Raw genomic sequence first — 22,501 nt, forward strand, 5'->3', positions numbered from 1 at the left:
GAAGGTCAGATATTCCATGTTTTGTGTTAACTTCTCTGACATAAGGTGGTATCCCTGTGCCCAAAAGAACTCTAGCCAACATAGAGGTATTTCTCAAGTGAAATTGGAGACAGGTACTGGACCCAGTGCTTCTCTCCAAAAGGTTAACCAGGGAAGGGCACCTAGATGAAGTATTCTGAAGTCTCTGCAACCTCTCCTGCTCTCTGCAGACACTTTCCTGACCAGGAGGTTGTTTCAGGGAACCCAAAGCAGAAATGCCCGTTTGTTGGGTCTTAAAATTTTTGTCCAGCCCCTGGAAAAAGGCTGATTGAGTTATCAGAGAAAAGGGGGACCCTTGATGTGTTGGAATAATTTGAATGAAGGCAGTTGTTCATAGCCTATACACTTCCGGGAACAAAAGGGATAAATCTGTAATTTGTGGGAGGGATGAAATAACCGAGACCCCCCTCCTGACTGGTGCTTTTTGTCTCTGACATTGTCAAGGGATAGAGTTGGCCCTTGATATTCCTCAAGATTCCAGTTCAAGGAAACTTTTTTTTCCTACTGATGATCACAACTTAACCCTGGATGATCTGTGTGATATCTGTACTGTGCAGAGCCTCTGTGATGTCCTGTGTACAGGTTCCTTTTTTTCATGAATGTAACTCAAAGTAAAAATTATCGTACAACAAAGGCTTGTGGGTCTCCTTCCGTTGTGTGTTGTCAAGGTGCACTAATCCTGGCAGCTGGGGAGAGGGGCCTGTTCGAGAACAGTAGGTAATGGCTTGTCTTAATGACAAGGAGAACAGAACAGGAGCCTTAATGAACAGGAGAGCAGAAAAATGGGGAGCTGTTCTGATGAGTGAGGGGATGGGGGAGAGGCAGACTCAGAACCCTAGAGATCCGGCTTAGAACCTGGGTTTCTCAAACCACTCTCACAACAGAAGGATGCCCCCAGGACTCATTCTCCATTGACTTTACTTTTTGGGTTCTGGCTCAAAGACATGACCTCCCGACTCCTGCCCTTCCACCACTTCTTGTAAAGACCTTAAGCATGAGCAGACAGCTGAAGGCAAGGTGTGCTGAGCATCTTTCCCCAGTGAAATGGAAACTACATTTACATAATGAACACACTTGAACAGATTAGTACTATATGGCAAGGTGGAGAGAGTCGAGTCCGGATGTGACCTCTGTCACATCCTGTGAGACCCTCAAGTCACTTAAGAGAGTCTCCAAGTCCTGGGTCAGAGCAGATGCCAGATCTTCATTGGGGGACAGAGATTGAGCAGCCCACCCTGTTCAGAGCTTTTCCCTCGCCCTCGGCATATGAGCTAATGGCAAAGACTAATTAGTTTACTTGTCGACATGCTGCCTGAGTTTCTAGGGGTGAGCCACAGTAGAAAAAAGCAACTATTTTATCATTCAACATCCTGATGTGTCCCTGGGGACAAGTAGGGGAAAAGGCGACTGATTTTATATTTTACAAAGGAGGCGCAGTATATACATAGGGCTTACTTAATGAGGCTACAGAGATCCCCTAATAGAGTATTACTGAAATCTGGTCCCTTATACAGATCTGTAGTTAGGGCAGGTTTAGGGATGAGGGTCTCAACACCATGAAATGAGCAAATTCAAGAAAGAAAACACAGGTTCCATATTTTACTGGGAAACAAAAGGTCAAGTGAAGAAAAAACTTTTATTTCTTAACAAACGCACACTCTGTCCTCCCCTTGGATGCAAGACAGCCTAGTAAGGAGACTGGATCATCTCCTGCTTCCTTTCTGTCCCGTGGTTCACATCCCTGTGGCAGCATATATACACATCCCACAAGCACTGAGACGCCACAAAGAAGGGTTCACCACTGCCGGAGTCGTCTTGCATTTAAGAATGGGCATTTTGTTCCTAATGGAGATACTAAAGAGGCTCGCTGGGCAGTCCCTGCCCAGCCATTCCTGCTTTTCTAGAGAGGGAAAAGTGAAGACAAAGGAGTACAGCAAGTAAAACCACCTTACATTATAAACCAAATCAAGTGAAAATTATCATAAAATAAAGGAAAAAATTAAATAATTAGGCCTGGAAGGGGGGAAAACAGTCCAGGAATCCAGCTATTTCTCAAGCCACTGCTTCAGAGTGAGAAGGAGAATCTGACTTAAGACCTCTGGGTCTCATTTCTTTCCACTTCAAGGCAAAAGCAGACAAGTCGCTGTCTTCCAGGGGTAAAACTTCAATTTTGGATGTGACTTTCTGTCTTTTTCCCCACACATCCATCTCTCGTAAATGATCCAAATGAGGTTGCTCCAGGGAGAGGAAGAGTTGTGAACAGTGAGCACCAGGGGATTGAGTAGGTCAGTCCTGCGGCCAGCCTTGCAACTGCTCATGCATAATTGGAAACTATGCTTCTAGAGTTGCACTAAGTGATGCACTTCCCGAAGGAATTAAGTCTAGTGTCTGTGGGCCATACCACTACCTCATGAAGGCATGAGGAGGATGGCTGTGTTTCCCCTGAGTTTATTGAGGAGAGAAACTTGTGCTGCAGAAATCTAGGCTTTCTGCTCCCTCGGAATCAGATCCAAGCGATCCAAGGCGAAGGTAAAAGCAGCATTTTAGGCTCTACACCCATAACTAAGTTTCTACGTTTTTGCCCAGAGCCAGGTGGGCCCTGCCAGGATGCTGATAACACTGAGTTGCTGGGTGGTTTCCATTTCCGTGCGCTTCCAGCTAGAGAACGTTCTGGCCTCTGAGCCCCACAGCGGGGCTTCCCAAAGGGGGACCTGCATGTTTTTCAGTGGGTGGGTAGCTGGAGAAACTGTGGACAGGCGCGTCCCTCCTGATGCTTCAGGGACCCGTGGTGACTTCGCTTTCTGCCTGGCTCCTGGAAGATAGGGGTCACATAACCTGGGTGTAGGGCAGAACTCTTTGGGAGTTAATCTGCGGGGGCAATCGGAGACAAAGCAGAATCAGTCATTGGAGCGGTATGACACTGAGTGCTGTGTTTGAATTAACAGGGTAGCAGAAGCCAAGGATAACCGCTGGAGGAAGTGATGATATATACTTTTTATTAACTAATTTTTATTTATATAATATATATTATATTAAAATGTTATATATAATTACATATTATATAATAAGATAATTTAAAAGAATCAGCTGGGTGGGAAATCTCTCAAGAGGAGACCAGACTTTGGGTTCCTCCTGTGGTAGGGGTACCCTCCTTGTGTACAGCTGCTGAAGTCGGGCCACAGAATCATGTATCAAAGATGTAAAGCAGGTACCACAGCGCTCCCCTGTTGCCCAATCCTGATATTTTGCGGATGAGGGTAAGTGATTTGCTGGGATCATGCAGCTATTTAGTAGCAGAGCCAGATCTATAAACAATCTCGCAGCTCTCAGCCCCGGTTCTTTTCCACTGTGCTGCAATTACTCCCATTTCTCAGCAGCAAGGTCTCAGATTAGTACCCTCTATTTGGAGCAAAAGGGTAGTATTTCATGCTGTTCAAGGAGAAAGGCAATTAGCATCTAAGGCTCAAATTAAGAAGGAAACATCCTGCTGGGGTGAGCCATGATCCCGCTCTGTGAGAACAACTTTTCTTCCCTGTAAGCATCCAAAAGAACCTCATTATTTTATAAATAAAAAATTATTGAGAGGCTGAACAGTTTGCACCCTGGTTGTACAACTAGTGACAGAGCTGGAATTAGAATCCAGGGCTCCCAACTGCCAATCAGATACTCTTCCCACTAATTCACAAGAAACTTTGACCATAGCGGAGATAAAGGAAGCAAGCTAGAAAAAACCAGATGTAAGAGGCTGTTGTTACCTTTGCTAGGAGAGGGATGATGCTTTATATAATTAATCTCGGAAGTATTCTTCTGAAAGGGCTCAAGGGAGAAAGGGGTTGTTCAAGAAAGAAAGGAGGGACGTTAGCAAGTAAAAGAACAGTCATTCTCTAGCCCACCCCTCTGAAGGTGGTCTTCACACCAGCTTATCTCTTACAGTTATTAGAGTAACATTTTCAGGAGTTGGGTTGGCAATATTTTGACCTTTGTTTTAAAGTTATTCCGTCTAAAAACAGCTCATTGGAGAAGGGTCTTCTCCCACTTATCCTCACCCCTTCGTGCCTTTTGCTACAACAATATGGATATCAAAATTCCTTTCTTTAAGCCACTTCCTATTTTCGGTTTCATGTACTACTCTAGTCTCTTCAGAATGAGATCTAAGAGATCATATTTGAAATTTTTCATAAAGAAATTTGTATCTTGAATATAATTTCTACTACTAATATATATTCATACATATATGTATGTGTGTATATGTATACACACATTTTCTTAATCTGGTAACTATTTCTTACATACTTTGAATATTCTGATGTTCTGCTGGACATATGACAATGTCCTCTTTTGCTTTATTTTGTTTTGTATTTCTTTTCTGTTTTCCTTTTTTTCCCTTACTGTTTCTTCAAATTAAAAAAAAAAAGAAAAAGAAAAGACATTTGTAGAAAAACTTTTCATTCCTCAAAGGGAAATTAAAAGTGTAAGGTACTCAGGTAATGTTATCTTGTGCCTCTTGCTTATCTCTCTTGTAATCAACCTTTTAGAAGTAGAAGAAATGAGAAAAAACCTGATGTGAAAGGTATGTACCCATGCAGCAATTATAGGATAGACTTGTCAAGAGAGCACAACCCTTCTACATCTCTCTTTTCTTGAGTTTTATTGATTGTGGCTAGCCAGCCTCATCTCTACCCACCCTGCCCCACAATTTCTACCTCCCAATCTTAAAATCGGCCCCTCTTCCCAAGGAGAATCACCATGATGGTCCTGCTGTTACTTTAGCTCCCTCTCTCCCTTCTTTCTGTGGTTGCCACAGAGCCATGATTGCTTACATTCCCTGTTCCTCCAGCTTAGACCTGAATTGCATTTCTTCAGATATTAAACTCAGAGTAAAAAGGGGGTGATGGAAATGAAGAGAGAGGAGGTGAGTAAGGTTGACATTGTAAGAGAGAGAGCACAGAGATAATGATAAAGAAATGGGAATTAGAACAGCAGCCCCACTATGATAAGTCCAAGTGGTTTCCTTCAAAGCTAACCTGTAGCTTTGGTGGCCACCTGGCTACAGGTATAAAGGTTGGTGGATGAGGTGGTAGTGGGTTCCATGATTAGCTGGTGGAGCTGGCCACTGGCCAATTCTCTTACCTCAAGATTTGTCCTTGCCTTCTTCAAAACATCATGCGTCCTAGTTACTGGAAAATAAGAAGGCAAAAATCAGAAGTCGGCTAATGACTCTCTTGGTTTAGCATGCAGACTACAGGTGTTTTGTAAGCCTGCTCCTCTGGCTTAGCTTGCTTGGTCAATTCAGTTTCTCTCAGTTATAATTTCTGTTCAACAGAATTCCTTGCCCCCTAAATCCTATCATTGTTGATCTGCACTGGCCACTCACCCAATTCTACTGCTGAAAGGTGCTTCAGGAAATCACGAAACCATTTTGACTTAGATCCATATTTATGCTGTCTCACCTCAATTGGGCGTTTCTGCTACAAAGCAATCTTTTTATTCTTCCCTGATCAATTCTCCATACTCTGAAACTTCTCCTCTTCAGCCTTCTACGGTCCTTCCTGCTCATCTCTTCAGTAAGGATCTCGCTTCAATTTTACTAATAAAAGAGGCTATTCATCTCTTTTCTACACATCAGAATCCTCCTGACTTATTTCCTTCATTTCCTCTTTTATTCAAGTCTTCAATGAGTTCTTATAAAGAACAACCCCTCTACCTCTGCCCTTCATCCCATCCTCTACTATCCCATCTTTCTAGTCTGTAATCTAGCCCTGTTCTGCTCCAATATGGTCTACAAACTCTGCCCCCACCCAATTTAACCCTAATTTTTAAAATTCTCACCTAATATCCCCTTTTCAGTCCCTTACATCCCCTCCTTTTCATAACCAACTTATAGGGAGGAAATCCCACTATTTATATACTTTGCTCCCACCTCTTCTCACCCCACATCCCTGGATTCTCATCTTACCACTCAACTGAGAATTCATTCTCCAAAGTTATCAATCGTCTCTTAAATGCTATATCCAATTAACTTTTCTCAATCCTCCTCTGTCTTGACCTCCCAGTAGCTCATTTCCTATTATGATCGCTGGGTTTTTTCATGACACTGCTCTCGTTTCTCCTCCTAATTCACTTTTTCTTAGTCTCCTTTGCTGGATCTTCATCCAAGATCCATCCCCTGAGCATGGATAAATTTAAAGAATCAGTCCTGTTTTTTACTCTCTGGGTGAACTCACTAGTTCTCATGGGTTCAATTTCCATCTCTCTCTCTCTCTCTCCAATTCTAATATATACAGCTTCTGAGCTACATAGACAACTACCTCCTAGACATTTTAAACTGGATGTCTTGTAACTATCTTAAACTCAACATATCCAAAACAGAACTCATTATGTTTCCACAACAACCTACCCTAATTTCTCTCTCGGTTCTGGACCATCTTTCCAGTCATCCAGATTCATAATCTCAGTGCCATCCTTGACTCTTTGCTCACTCTCATTCCCCATAACCAGTCAGAGGTCCCACTTTATCAAATCCCCCCCACCTCTATTTATACAACCACCCTCTTAAGTTTTAAACCTTATTACCTCTTTCCTGGACAATTATAACAGCTTGCTATTGGGTTATCCCTTCCCCCATCTATCTTAACATACAGCTCCCAAAATAGTATTCCTAAAACACAGATCTGATCTGTCCCTCCCCTGCTCAAGAAACTCCCATCACTCCTAGGATAGAATACACATTCTTCTAGCATTCAAAGCTCTTCTTAATCTGACCCAAATATGTATTTTCTGGTTCTATCACATATCATTATTCCTCTTCACACACTGTTTCGATTCAACCAGACATTCCTGCTGCATCACACATTTTTCCTGTGTTTTTTTTTTTTTAACTTTGTGTAGTTTTCCCTATACTTGGATTCCTTTTTATCTACATCTCTTAAATTCCACATTTTACTTCAAACTTTAGCTTAAGACCACTTCCTCTCATCCTGATCTTCCCCTCACCTTCACTTCCCCCCAATAGCTACTTCCCACATCCCACTGGATTATTTTCTATTTACTTTGTATATATTATATATCTATTATATGGATACTTTTTTAAAATGATAGAATGTAAGCTCCTTGAGAGCGAAAACATCTATTTCTATCTTTGTATTCCCAGAGTCCAGCAGCTGCCTGACACATAGCAAATACTGGTTGATTGATTAGACATAAAGCACAGAAGGCATGAGAACATCAGGAAAACTCCATCCATGGACACATTCATGTGACTCTCTTTAGTCTCCATGGTTACTGGACATCTAGCAGAAGGGGCAGAGACACATATACACAGATTCTCCCCCTTCCCAATCTCGAGCAGTGCCGGCTAGGAATACCTACACTGATTGATAATCAAGTGCTCCATGCTCTCCTTCATCTTGTTGGCCGTCTTTAGGCGTTCATTTGTACTCTGAAGGAGATTCTCTTTCTCAGATAATTTGGTTTTCAGCTCTAGAATTTCTCCTTTCATTGACTCCTCCTAAAGGAAAGATGAAGTTCTTCATTAGAATATCTAAAATACCACAATCGGTGTAATCCTGAAAGCCCAAAGCAGGACTCCTTACCCCTCTTCGCTGTAATTCTGGGATGAATTCCCTCCATTACAGCTACCAACACCAGCTTTCCAAAGAAAGCCTGGGCTGACGATAGGATTTCTTAGGGATAGGGATTTACTACATGTAAAGCAGGCAAACTGAAAAACTGGGAGCCTGAATGAAATGACATATCAGAATTTTAATAAAAAAAAAAACAAACTGCTATCTTCTCTGCAATTACCAGGTTGTTGTTTTTTTAAACATCATTTGCATGGTTACTATGTCATTATATGAAGGGTATTCATTAAATATTTGCTAATTTACTCAGAAATTAGGAGAATGAATGGACTGGGGAAAATTTGTGTTTAAGTTGATCAAATTTTGCCAAATCCCTTGAAAACAATAAAGGTCTATAGTTGGATCTAGGATATTAATTCAGTATCTCATCTCTAATAAGGAGAAGAAAGGGGCACTGGATTAATCTAGAGGTTTTCTAGCTCAGAGGCTCAACCTTTTTTGTGGCAGGGACCCAAAGCTGACGAATCCCTTTCTTAGAAGGTTCATCACCTACATTCATAGTTGAAAGACATGCTAAATTTCAGGAAAAAGTTACTGGAATTGAAGATGTAATTTTTTTCTCATCCAAGTTCATGGACTCCTTGAAATACGTCCACCGATTTTGTCCTAACCTGAAAGTCAGCTCAGAGGAGAGTCCTTGGGATGATCGTCAACCTCTCAGACCTTCCCCACCTCCACCTCTGGAATCCTAAGGATCTAAAAACATCCCAAACTTCCAATGTCGTGCTGAGAAGCCCAAGACTTAGTAGGGCAGTATGTGATTATGTCAGATTATAGCTACAGTTCAATGGAAGCTAGGTAGCATGGGAGATAAGATGCTGGGTCTGTAGTCAGGAAGACCTAACTTCAGATACTTACTATCTGTGCTTAGTCACATCATTTAATTTCTGCCTGCCTCAGTTTCCTCATCTGCAAAATGGGGAGAATAATAATAGCACTTCCCTCCCAGGGCCATTGTGAAGATCAAGTAAGATAATATTTGTAAATTTAAAAGTGCTACAGATAAGTGTTGGCATTGGAGAATGTGGAATAGTGAATATTTTGCTTTTGTGCTCTAGAAAATGCCCATAAAAAATAGTAGCACATTTTAATATCTCCAGCAGTGTGTCATTTCAATATTTACAAAGCTTTTCAGCTTCTCTAATTGAGTAGCTCATCTTGGGGGAAGGAAATCCATAGGGAGATACATATGGGGAATACAAAGCAGAAAGCCTAGTTTCAAGCTCATCCTTCACATTCACACTCCTTCTCTTCTAAGATTAACTCCTGCAGGTTCCCCTTCTCTGTTGCTCACTCACAGCTTCTCTTGGGGCAACACTCGTATCTCTCCTAAAACAACCTCCACATCCCTCCCAATCCTCACCTTTTTCTTCTGCTGTATAGGGCTCTGGGCACTGGGCAGGGCTGCTCTCCAGAACATGGTGAGGAGAGAGGCAGACTCCTCCAAGATCTGGTGCAGGGTGTTTGTGTTGCCCCGGAGCTGGTGGATACTTCCAGAGGCAAGAACCTAGGAGAGAAAGCAAACATGTATCTAAGTTTTGAACATGTTCTCCATGTCAAGGTTTGGGCTGAGAGTATAGAATATTCTTAAATATTAAAATTACTTAATTTTAAATTAAATTAATTAAATTAAAAAATTAAAATTCTTTTCTGATTAGATAACTCAAAATATGCAACCCTCTCAGAAAGACTAATTTATTTCTAGCTCTCTGCCTCTAATGGAAATCCTTCTATTCTTTTTAAAATTTTTATTCTCTCTCTCTCTCTCTCTATATATATATATACTTGCCTCAGTTTCCTCATCTGTAAAATCAGAGTAATTTAGAACCTACCTCAGTATTGTTATAAAGATCAAAGGAGAATTTGTAAAAATAAATTTTGAAAATGCTTAACACGGTGTCTGGCACATCTTAGGCAAAAATAAATGCTTATTCCCTTTTGTTCCTCTGCAGTTAGGTCTCCATCTGAACCCATATCACCCCTCCCCTCCTACTTCCCCACCCTCTCTCACTATTGCTGCCTCTGGACATAACCTCTCCCTTCCTTTAAAATAGTCAGTCAAGATGAGCATCTCAAGGTTTATAGTGACCATAAATTCAGGAACCTTGGATTTTATTCTTGGCTTGTTACCTACTTGATTGGCAACTTGGATTTGGTCACAAAATCGAATCTCTCTGCCATCCTAGGTCTATGAAATAGTGATTGAGGCAAGTATTCCCTGCCTCAGTCAAGAAGTGACACATAAAATAATAAAGATGTTTCCTTCCTTCCTTCTCTCCCTCTTTGTTTCTTTCCTTCCTTCATTTTTTCCTTCCCTCCCTTCTTCCCTCCTCTTTTCCTTCCCTCCCTCCTTCCTTCCTTTCTTCCCTCCCTTCTTTCTTTCATATAACTTCACTGACATTTTATGAGTAGTGTTAATCCTCTACAAAATGTTTACATATGGCCTCTATGGTCAATTCACTTCAAAGTAGTCCTCACTAACAACACGGATTCATACCCTAGGATTATTCCCTGTCACCTTTCTCCATCAACTACTTCCAATCAATATTATTTCACAGGAAAACCTCTCTTTGTCTTTTCTACCTAGCCTTAATCACTGGATGGATGGTTGCCTCAGTCAAACTGAAACCTATTAAAGACTTTAGCTTAAAAAGACCAAGGTCTCCCCCTGTATCCAGGGTCATCTTCAGTCCTCCTGATCTCCATCTGACCATTGGACCCAGATAGCTCTGGAGGGGAAATTGAAGCAGATGACTTTGCACAGCCCTCTCTCACCTAAATCCAATTCACTTGCATTTCACAGCATCACCTCCCTGATGCTCTTTGAGAATGAAGCACTATACAATAACATTATTGAGGAAAAGTCCTTGGTCATAGAGTCTGTTATTTCCTTATATATCTTGGATGTTAGACTTTTATCAGAATTTTTGATGCAGAGATTCCCTTCCCCTCCTCTCCTTCCACTGAAATAAACTTTATTGGCTTTTGTTGGTTTATTTTAATTTCACACAATCAAAATGGCCTGTTTTCTCTTTTGTGATCACCTTTCTCCATTGTTTAAGAATTCTCCTCCTAATAATAGTTATGAAAACTCTCTTTTCCCCCCAATATTTTAATGCTATAATCTTTTATATTTAGGTAATGTTTTGATTTGCAACTTACTATGCTATATAATATAAGATGCTAGTCTCAATTTTTGCTGAACTTTTTAGATTTCATGGCAGTTCTTGTCAGATATGGAATCATTACCTCAAAAATTTGTGTTCCTTGGGCTTATTGAATATGAACTAGTTTCAGATTCTTATTTATCTCATCAGTCCTTCTGGTCCACTTTTGTAATTATTTTGAATAGAATTGTTCTATCAGTTTTTTCTGGTTTTTATTATTGCTACATAGAAATGCTGGAGAGAAGTGGATTTACTTTGTATTCAGATTAAGTTACTAAAGCTACTGGTTTATTTCCAGTAGAAACACTTTTTCATAGTGAAATTTTTTTTGAATATTTTGCTGTATTCCTTTTACTAGACTTTTGTTTAAATCTTTTTTGCATCAATATTATTGGAGCAGACTACTGGGCTTATACCCCAAAGAGATACTAAAGAAGGGAAAGAGACTTCTATGTGCCAAAATGTTTGTGGCAGCCCTATTTGTAGTGGCTAGAAACTGGAAAATGAATGGATGCCCATCAATTGGAGAATGGCTGGGTAAATTGTGGTATATGAATGTTATGGAATATTATTGTTCTGTAAGGAATGACCAGCAGGATGAGTCTTGGAGAGACTTACATGAACTGATGCTAAGTGAAATGAGCAGAACCAGATCATTATATACCTCAATGACGATACTGTTTGAGGATGTATTCTGATGGAAGAAGATTACTTTGACAAAGAGAAGATCTAATTCAGTTTCAATTGATCAACGATGAACAGAAGCAACTACACCCAAAGAAATAATACTGGGAAATGAATGTAAATTATTTGCATTTTTGTTTTTCTTCCCGGGTTATTTTTACCTTCTGAATCCAATTCTCCCTGTGCAATAAGAGAACTGTTCGGTCCTGCATACATATATTGTAGCTAGGATATACTGTGACATATTTAACATGTATAGGACTGCTTGCCATCTGGGAGAAGGGATGGAGGGAGGGAGGGGAAAAGTCGGAATAGAAGTGAGTGCAAGGGATAATGTTGTAAAAAATTACCCAGGCATGGGCTCTGTCAATAAAAAGTTATAATTATTTTTTAAAAAATAGTATTGGAGCAGGTAGGTTACACAGTGGAGAATGCACAGTGACTTCCTGAGGTCAGGAAGACTCATTTTCCTGAACTCAAATCCATCCTCAGATACTTACTAATCATGTGACCCTAGGCAAGTCACTTCATCTTATTTACCTCAGTTTCCTCATCTATAAAATGAGCTGGAGGAGAAAATGGCAAACTACTCCAAATATTTTTGCCAAGAGAATCCCAAATGGAGACTTGAAAAGTCAGATACAATTGAAAATGACCAAATTGGGACCGAATTTAAATGGATAATGCAAAAATCTACTCATTCATTTCCAGATGATTCTCTCCATTAGTGCTATAATGAGCATGCTCTGTGTACAAAATATCTTGGACTGGGACTGGATATCCCTATTGTCATAAGAGATCTGCCTACCTCTCTGTGACTCTTATCTGTGCCCAATTTTCCTATTATATTTGGGTATCAGATATTCCAAATTAAGCAGCTCAGTATAATCTTTCACTTTTTCTTGCCTTTAAGCCTTGTTCAAAGCAGCACTATTACTAAAAACACCTTTAATCATCAGCCAAACATTTTTAACCATCAGGCTCATCAAAAATCTCCCTTATGACTCACATGATATTTTTAAAGGCTGTCTTCTCTGTGAACTTTCCACTGTTCCATGTCAAATGGGAAGATTTCCTGATTAATCTCTCTGATTCTTCACTCTAGATGCTTAGTATGAACTTACCCATAATCCATAAGGATGCCAGTGCATCCATATCACCTTAGTGTTTATACTCTGCCATTTGTCTTGTTACACTCCCTGAGTACCTAAACCCTATTCTCTAGTGTGTTTGCTTCTTTGTGATCTGAACTCAGAGAAGGAGCAAGGGGAAAAAAAAAATATAAAGACTTCTGTAGTTTAAACAATACAGCTCATATGCTCCACACAGGAGCTAGAAAGAAAATGGCCTGATATTGAGGCAGCTGAACCAAGGATGATTAAAAAAAGACAGAGGAATCAGCAGATGGCAGGAAGCCTGGAGAGAAAGAAGAAATGTAAAGGGATGAGAGAAGAGAAGAACCCAGAGGGGAGAAGAAAAGGGTGTGAAAGAAAGAATTTTCTAAGAGTCAATGATCTGATTACCTCAGTGCCTTTGGCTTCCAGGGCAGGTGAGTTGAGAGTGACCTGCATGAGAGACACCATCTTATGGACCAGCACTTTTCCTTCCAGGATCTGCTGCTTTAGGGCACTGTAGTCATCAATGTGGCCAATCACGTGGCGACCATGCTTGTTGGAAAATGAGCCATCAGGAGCATCCCCCTCCAGCATGGGAGGGCTCTTCTTTACAAGGGATATATCCAAAGCCACTCCTGAAAAGCACAATAAAGCACAATTCAAAGCTTAACCATGTTACTCATCACTCTGCAAACACTTAATGCTTTAGTTTAAGACAATAAAAGACCAAACAGGGAAAGAGGTGGGCATCTGGAAAGATAATCTTTTAGAAAATCTTTGGGGCCGGTAAATTAAGGCAATTTTTTCTAATCTTGTTGACCTCTTCTTTTTCATTACCTAATACTGATATTATCGGGTAGTCAGATATAATAGGTAAATAAAAGCACTGAAAAAAAGAAAATAAACAGTTTTAAGGCAGAAAAAGCAAAAATAGAAGAATCCTGATCAACTTATGTTCTCTTACAAACAGAGGAGTAGTGTCAACAGTGATTAAAAGGCTAGTACTGGGATCTAGAAATACCTGGTGAAATCCTGCTTCTGATACACAATAGCTCTGTGATTCTAGACAAATAATCTAACCTCTCAGTGCCTCAAACAACACTAAGAATTACAGATAAATCGCTGATTTGTATTGATGAAGTTTCTACATTAATGGATTTAGTGGTCCCGAATGGAAACATATAGAAAAACTTCTACATCAATTAATGTTCTAGAATGGAAAAAAATAGAAAAAAGTTAAGGGGGCAGAGCACTTCTGGTAACACTGAAGAAAGAAAACAAAACTATAACGGTAGGAAATTCTTACTAAGGAGTGTATTGGATGATAATAATGATAGGTAGAACTTAGAGCATAAAAGAAAATCACAGTGTAGTAATCTGTATATAGATAGTCAATATGACCATATTCCTACTAGCTATCACAATTTTGCTCCACTGTCTTATTTTTACCTTTTGTTCTCTGGAAGGGGGAGGTCTGTGGGTCAAGAGCCTTGCATGTGGCTGTGGAGAAGATTGAAGTTGGAATATTCATACCAACATCCCGAACCGGAGGAGAAGAAATTGAATCTGCACCGAAGAGACAGCCATAGCCATCAGCATTTCCAGAAAGTGCTTTACCAAGTATTTGCAAATCTAGTCTTTGCCTTTTAAATTAGCATAAATCAATAATCACACATTCTATGTACAGATGTATACATTTGTATGTGTATGTGTGGGAGAGTCAAAGATAAAGTCAAAAAGAGGGACAGAGATAGAGACAGACACATACTCAGCCAGAACAGATCCATCCTATTACAAATGATTATGTCTTGGTGTGGCCCTAAAAACCAAAAGATTTTTGGACCAGGACATACTCCCTCTATCTGTCTGTCTGTCTGTCTGTAGTCTCCCCTTCTCTCAATAGATTTATCTATATACATACATACATGGACATGTGTCTAAATATGAATGCATATGTGTGTACTTTTTTCCATGTATATTCTTTAAAGGCCTACTACCCTGCTCCACTATAATAACAATCTATTGCTTTATAAATTGTGGACCTATTAGGCTCTTGTGAAAGGTTCCTTTGCAGGGGTCCTCAAACTTTTTAAATAGGGGGCCAGTTCACTGTCCCTCGGACTGCTGGAGGGCCGGACTATAGTAAAAACAAAAACTTTGTTTTGTGGGCTTTTAAATAAAGAAACTTCATAGCCCTGGGTGAGGGGGATAAATGTCCTCAGCTGCCATATCTGGCCCATAGGCTATAGTTTGAGGACCCCTGCTTTAGAGGAATCCCCAAACAGACTCAAATCTAGTTGTTCTTTTAAAATATTTTTAATGGTTTATATTATATATATATATTATGTAACATTAAAAATATTAAAATATTGTTAAAGGATTCCATAGGAAAACAACTGCCAAGCCAAACTATGGGGAATTCTATTCTATTCACCAAATCTGGTTTGAAAATTTCATAGTATGTGAAGGATGCATACACACACATAAAACACACATATATACATACACAAGTGTGTGTGTGTGTGTGTGTGTGTGTGTGTGTGTGTGTGTAAAAAGAATAATGGGGAAAAAGAGAGTCCTTGATGGATAGGAATGGGAGACTGTTGGAAGTCTATAGGAGACAGAGAATGGAAGAAGGATCTTCAGAGATACATAACCAAAAGCACAATTTGCTGGCATTCCAGTCTCCTACAAAGGCTCTCTGTGATACTGGAGCAGAAATAAGCATGAGTGTGAACATGAAGCCTAACTATTTCCAGGAACAGAAAAGGAAAGGGGGAATGAAGGCACAGTAGGCAAGCGGGCAGAATAGAAAGTGACAATGATCATGTCTTCTTAAAGAGAAAAAAAAATCACAATATTCAGGGGGAAATCAGGAAAAGATCCTTTGAGAGCTGAAATGCTCAGAGACCTGGAAAGTCAGGTTGGCAAGCATGGAAAATAATAGCAAATAAAGAATGTGACCTAGGAAAAGTTCGAATGAAAGAGCAGTCTGAGAGGCATTTTTCTCTTATAGGAATAAGGCTGAGCTCTGGACTCCGTGCCAACTGCAACGCTGGAGCTTGTCAGCACATCCCTATACAGGCAGGAGACGGGGGTGTGCAGGACCCCACTCTGATCTGTTATGGTTTGGGCACATCCCCCTGGAACTGAGCTGAACTCAGTGCTGAAGGATTTCCAAGCCATCTTCCAGATCTCATAAAGGTATCAGGAGGAGAGGGACGCATGAAAGATGGAACCTAGAAGAATAGACCTTCAAGGAGACCTTTTGCTAACCATGTGAACTCTGTGGAAGCTCCCTCTCTCTTGGATTTCTTGTAGCTGTGATAGCTGCTCAAACTGGAGCCTGGCCCCCAGTCCCCTGGCTGGCGTTTCCCTGAGCCTGGGTGACTGAACAGTGATTCTGAGAGTCATTTTCAGCATTAGCAACAACTTCATGAATTAGAGTCTAGGATTTTATGGACTCCTCGGTTGGAACTAATAACAAAATGCCCATTGTCCTGGAACTAGACACAGATAGTTTTAGAGGGAGAGAATAAGAATCCCCACTCTATAATGCAACCTTAAGGATCATGATTCCCAAATGACATTTGTTTGGTGGCTCCTTGAGGGTTAACAAGCTGTGAAATCTAAATATCTGAACTTCAATTAAATAATTAAATTCATGCAGCTTTTCTTGAGCATAAATTATGTGAAATGAATGCACAATGTCAGGCCACGAGGGGTATCTAAAGAGGCAAAATCCTTTGCCCATTTCTTCACAGAATTTATAATTTAGTAGGGGACACAAGGATATGATAAACTCAAATAAATGCAATACAGAGTATATAAAAGAACCACAATGTAATTCCAAATTTCAAAAGGAAGGAGAACTCACTTGGCAATCAGAAAACATTACATGAAGGAAAAAAAAGTTTTAAGTCCTATAGAAGACCCAAACTTTATGAATTTTTAATAAATCCCTGTCCTCAATGAGGACATTAGAGAACAGAAATCTTATTAAAATGCAAATAAATGCCAAAAATAAAGAATATGTTGCATTAAAAAAAAGTTGGGATTTATAGGTTAGGGAGTCATGTTTAATTTCTTTCAATGTATGCTTATGAGTCTTTTGTATTTTAAGCATAGCTTTTGTAGAAGTCAAAATAAATTTTCTTGTACTTTACCTATCTTGAATATCTTTTTTCCTTTTGGCTAGACCCTTGATGTAAATCAAATCGAAGATTTAAAATGATTTACCCAAAGGCCACAGAAAGCCAAAGACAACAAAAGCTTGACCCCTCTCTTTAGAGGCCAGATTTCCATCAAGACTGTTCCTGGAACATGCATGAGCTCAGAGCTCCTTACTTTATGGGTTATGGCCCCAATCCCTCCAGAAAGCAGCTGGTCTATTGTTTTACTAGAAAATGAAAATAATTTTAAAAAGAAAACAAGAAATTGAGTGGCCACACTATTTCTTTGGCCATGCTGACCTCACATAAAACTGTACACTGCTATCCAAAGAACATGTTTTTCTGGATCTCAACTTAGTTGATGATTCTGCACAACTACTATAATTTGCTCTCTTACTTTTTAAAAATAACCTCCCTGAAATGAATCCATATGTACAAAAATATTTTTAATAGCTCTTTTTTGTAGTAGCTAAGAATTAGAAATTAAAGGGATGCCCATCAATTGGGGAATGGCTAACCAAGCCACAGTATGATTTTAGTGGAATATTGTGTTATAAGAAATGATAAACATTTCAAAAAATGTTCAGAAAAACCTTGAAAGATTTACATGAACTGATGCAAAGTGAAATGAACAGAACCAGAGCACATTGTACACTATAACAATAACATTGATCAGCTGTGAATGACTGAGCTATTATCAGCACTACAAAGATTCAAGACAATTCTAAGGGACTCATGATGAAAAATACTATTTTTCTCCAGAGAGAGAACTAATGGGAGTCTGAATGCAGATTGAGGCATACCATTTTTCATTTTATTTTTTTTGGGGGGGTTGTTTTTTTTGGGAGGGGGTCTGTATTTTTTTTTTACAAGATGACTAACATGGAAATGTGTCTTGCATAATAGCATATGTAAAACCTATATCAAATTGCTTTAAGTTTTCAGAGAGGGGGAACAAGGAGGAGGGAGGGAGAAAATTTGAAATTCAAAAATTTTTTAAATGAATGTTAAAAGTTATTTTTATGTGCAATTGGCAAAAAAAAAAAAAAAAAATGTCCTCTCTGGCAAAAGAAAACTAATTAGGACGCAAGCTAGATTTAAGCTCCTTCCACACAAACTTAAATCAGAGCCTGACATGCTGGTGCAATACAGTGAGAAGAATACTGAATTTGGAGTCATTGCTGTTGAATCATTTTCAATTGTGTCAGATTCTTCATGACCCCATGTGGAGTGTTGTTGGTAAAGAGGAATGTTTTGCCTTTTCCTTTTCCAGCTCATTTTATAGACAAAGAAACAGGGGCAAACAGAATTAAGTGACTTGTCCAGGATCATACAGCTAGTTAATCCTGAACTTTAGCATTTGCTAGCTGGAGATTAATCTTGGAAAACTTGGTTTCTTCATCTGTAAAATAGCTGAACTAATACTGTTCCACCTACCTGACAACAATAAGAACAATTTTGTCTTAAGTATCAAATAATTATATAATAATAATATTATATAGTGCTTACTATGTACCAGGCGCTGTACCAAGCACATTACTATTATTAACTCATTTGAGCTTCACAACAATCCCGGAAGAGAGAAGTTATTATTTTCCCACTATCCCCATTTTATAATTGAAAAAACTGAGGATGGATACCTTCCAGATGGATGATAATTAATGATGATGATGATGATTTCATTAGGGCTCAATCTAAGTTTTGAGTTAGACTCTTTAGAAACCCCAAATTATCTCCAATTCTTCACCCCCATATTTGAGATTTTTTTTCCTACCTTGGAAGAATTGCCACTTGCCCTCAGGGTTAATGACAGGCAAATCCTGGGACACACAGGAAGAGTTGAGGGTGGCTTTTTGGGGACTGACATTCAGCTGCTGTTGCAACTGTTGCCTCAGGGAATTGTTCACTTGGATGCTGTATTCCAGTTGGCTTCGAAGAGCTCGAACCTCTGACACAAGCGTGCTCAGGTCATTGCTCAGAGGCTTTTGGGGACAAATATCCCAGCTGTAAGCTGAAAGATGGAGGGACAATTTTGATGTCATTGTTCTGGTAATTTCCAGTGAAGTTATTCCCTCATGAGAGAAGTCTCCACTTTTCCCCAGCTTTCCAGACTAACTCCCTTTTTCCTACTTTACTATCTCTGCCAATGTTAACAAAACCTGAAATTTTGGCATCTTTACATCCATCATTCTTCTCCTTCCTTTCTTATATGCACTAAGAACTAAGCATTCTTTCTTTGAGACGTTTCACTTCTATTGCTTCTTCTGAACTGCTCTCATTGCTACTTTTGTCCAGTTCATCATCCCATTTCCCTATTTCCTATCTGCTTCTTTCCATTGCAATCCTATCCTTTGATTTATGTCAAGAAGACTAAAGTCTAAATCCTCTTTCAGATTTCAGCTTTGTAGAAAAAGATGGCCATAATGTATGTACCTACCCTGACCCCCAATTCCAGTCTTCTCTAGGCTAAATGTCCTCAACACACACCACACCAATTTTCAGCTCTGCTGCCTGTTATCCTACCCTATTAGTTCTCTCCTCTAAATCTTACCCTTGGCCATTAAGACCCAGCTCATATCATAATCTCTGTACTAAACTTTCTAATTTCCTCTGATTTTTTCATCTTCAACACAAGAGAGTGAAACTAAATGATCTCTAAACACACTTCTTTAACTTCCTTCTAAATTTTTTCTCTAATCTAGTGATTCTTAAACCACTGCTTAGTTCATCTTCACTTAAAAAAAAAATCCAGATTTGTGATTTCATGCATACAGGGAACTCCCAGTAAGGAAAATACTATTAGCAATGCAAATCTGTAACTTAGCATTTTAGACTGGGACTCCTAGTCAAGTAATTTATAAGAGGATTTGAAATGATCTTCCTGATTACACCACAATACAAAATAGATAAGATTATTTATCAGAGAGGGCACTAACTGTTCAGGGTGGATTTAGAAGGTTTCATGTGCAAATGTTCAGCCTTGAGGGAAAGTTGGGATTTGAAAAGGCAGAGGGGCAGGAAATTTACTGCAAAGGCACAGAGATGGGAGATGGAACAATAAAGTCATATATAATGTTGTCTCACATTAATAAACCTCCTACACCTTTTTTTCTGTGAAATGGTCTCAAGGCAGGCTGGCTTTCCCTCACCTTAATACTTAAACAATTAGTTTTTTTGAGCCTAAAAATTTGGGCTTTAATTTATCCCTATTCAATTTTTTAAAAATCCACCCTTCTGTCCACTATGGCATACTGCCCCTTCTCAAAAATATGTTGATAACCTTAGTCTTTTTAAAAATATGTTTTCCCTTAATTACATATTAAAATAATTTTTAAACATGTTTTAAAGTTTTGAGTTCCAAATTCTCTCTCCTGCCCCTCCCCCCTTCCTTGAGACAGTAAGCAGATTCCCAATTCAATTTTGTCTTGATGAGTGTGAACCCTGAAACTGTCCTTGACTTTTGGGGTGAGCCCTGAAATTCTCCTCTGACAGGGACCACCCTTTGGGGTGGGTTTCATTAAGATTAGCCCAGGACCACTCCCTGTTTAGCTGGAAAGTAAGTGGTCTCATTCAGCTGGAGATCTGGACCTGAAATTCTATTGAGTGGATTAGCCCAGGAGCACTCCCAGTATCTGGAACTTAAGTGCTCTCATTCAGTTGGAAATCTAGGCGTGGGGGCATGACAACATTGAAGGAATCTCATTCAATAGAAACCCCAGTCTCAGGTTTCTTGTAAAAAGACAATTTTGAACTCCAAAAGTTTGCAATAGTCCAGAGTAGGAAATATGCTTTGCCAAGGGACCTCTGCTCTCGGCACAGCTGCCTACTAGGACTCTTTCCCACTATAAAGATACCCTCTTCTCAGTGGTAACTCCATTTCGCTGCCAGGACCTCTTGCCACTCAGAAGACTATCTTCCTAGCAAAGCTGGCTTCTCAGCCAACAATAACCTTCCCTTTTGCCAGTCAGACTTTTCAGGTTCGTAAATTCTTTCACGGTGGACCTGCGTCTCGGACCAAAGAGGGGATTCCCGCAACTCTGCCCCATCACTAACCGCATCGGTCTTACTAAAAATCATAGACATTTTATTTGTCTAAATAATCTGCCTGTGTAAAAAGCCCACTTTCCCCACAGAAAACACATTCTGCTACAATTTTGAAATATCGTTTTGTCTGTGTGATGGATAGAGAAAATTCTCCCAGCTTTCCTGGGCTTTGGACCAAACTACCAGGTATTAACAAGAAAGACGAGTTGCAGGGTTTGGGCTACTGGATTGCATCTATGCATAATGAATATTTGAAATGTGCTAAATATGAAATGCGGAATCCTATTGAAGCCAATACAACTGAATTTCTTTAAAAATGTGTCTGGCCTATAACGTGAACATTTCAATAATTCACACTTTGCTTAAGGAACTTTCCTCCCGTCCTTCCCTCTTCCCCAAAGCCTCAGCCCACCTTTCATCACACATCTCCAGGAAGGAATGCTCCATCTCTCCCAGGCAGAGAGCTGGGGCAAGGGGCAGCTGGGGAGGAAACCACTTACCCTTCAGCCCCTGCTTGGAGTCGCCAAAGTACGTTTCATAGACCTGCAGCTCGGACTGGAGGGACTGGAAGAGCCGCTGGTTCTCCTCACACTGCTCCTGGAGGAGGAGCACTTTGTTCTGTAGCCTACCGGGAGAAAGAGGCATAGGCTTTATATAAACACCGGGAGTTCTGCAGGGAAGCGCCACTGTGAACCAGGGATCCTCCAGAAGCAGGTGGGAGTGTGTAGGTATGTACTCCTAAACCCAGATATGGGGGTGCAAACAGCTACCATGAAGACTTTGTGTTAAAGCAAGAGAGATGCCCCACATAGCACTGGTTCTCAAAGGATGGTCTAGAGAATCCTGGGAGTCTCTGAAACCCTTTTAGAGGGTTTACAAATTCAAAAAGAGTTTTTATTTCCAATATGGTAAATGTCTATAACTATAATCCAGATAAGCAAAAACGCTTTGGAGAGATCCTCAATAATTTTTAATAGGATAAAGATACTGAAAACAAAAGTTTGAGAACCACTGCAAGGAGATTAAATACATTCTCAGTAGAATTGTATCTATTAGGGCAACTAGGTAGCTCAGTGGATAGAGTCCTGGAGCTGAAATAGGAAAGATCTGAGTTCAAATCCTACCTCATCTATTTCATAATTGCATAACCCTGAGCAAACCACATAATCTGCTTGCATAAGTTTCCTCACCTGTAAAGTGGAGATAACAATAGCACCTCCCTGAGTTGTTATAAGGATCAAATGAGATCATAATTGTAATGGTAATGCTGAAAACTGATCCTGAGCCTTCAGTACACTTCTGACTTAGGGTTGGAGCCATGTGGTGTCAGGAACAGAGACGGACTAAGAAGCTCTGTCTCCTAAGGGGTCCCCAAGGCCTGGCTCGCCAGTCTCACAAAAAATAGGAAGAAGAAAGTCCTGCTGCCCCAACAGGCCCAGCTCACCTGTTGTTCTTCTCCTGGAGGGAGAGCCGCTCCTCCCGGAACTGCAGGATCTCCTGTTGCCTCTGCTTCAGGTCCTCAGCCGTCTGCCGCTTCTCCACCTTCTGCCTCTCCAGCTCGGCTTCTAGCTCTTGAAGTCGGGTACGGGAAGCCAGCAGAGCCTCCCTGAGATGTTCCAGCTCCTTAGCATGCTCTGATG

The 22,501-nt window shown here is 40.0% G+C and overlaps 1 protein-coding gene across 9 annotated transcripts in view; it reads right to left on the reverse strand.

Annotated features, from left to right (window-relative positions):
- Window positions 1–1,636: 1,636 nt before the first annotated feature.
- Window positions 1,637–22,501, reverse strand: part of LOC127559184 (myomegalin) — a 260,227-nt gene continuing 239,362 nt past the window's right edge. For 2 of the 9 annotated variants that reach the window (XM_051992863.1, XM_051992856.1), the window contains 10 exons: window positions 22,306–22,495; window positions 21,362–21,486; window positions 18,592–18,828; window positions 14,095–14,211; window positions 13,054–13,280; window positions 9,043–9,186; window positions 7,408–7,546; window positions 5,170–5,216; window positions 3,795–3,855; window positions 1,637–2,851 (listed from right to left, as the gene is read on the reverse strand). In XM_051992863.1, coding sequence (XP_051848823.1) covers window positions 2,610–2,851; window positions 3,795–3,855; window positions 5,170–5,216; window positions 7,408–7,546; window positions 9,043–9,186; window positions 13,054–13,280; window positions 14,095–14,211; window positions 18,592–18,828; window positions 21,362–21,486; window positions 22,306–22,495 — 1,529 coding nt within the window. In that variant the 3' untranslated portion in view covers window positions 1,637–2,609. Of the gene's footprint in view, window positions 2,908–3,794; window positions 3,856–5,169; window positions 5,217–7,407; window positions 7,547–9,042; window positions 9,187–13,053; window positions 13,281–14,094; window positions 14,212–18,591; window positions 18,829–21,361; window positions 21,487–22,305; window positions 22,496–22,501 lie in introns of all 9 variants that reach the window. The other 7 variants (XM_051992865.1, XM_051992858.1, XM_051992857.1 and 4 more) reach the window with 6 other exon arrangements.

Source organism: Antechinus flavipes, chromosome 4 (assembly GCF_016432865.1).
Source record: "Antechinus flavipes isolate AdamAnt ecotype Samford, QLD, Australia chromosome 4, AdamAnt_v2, whole genome shotgun sequence".
Taxonomy (NCBI): domain Eukaryota; kingdom Metazoa; phylum Chordata; class Mammalia; order Dasyuromorphia; family Dasyuridae; genus Antechinus; species Antechinus flavipes.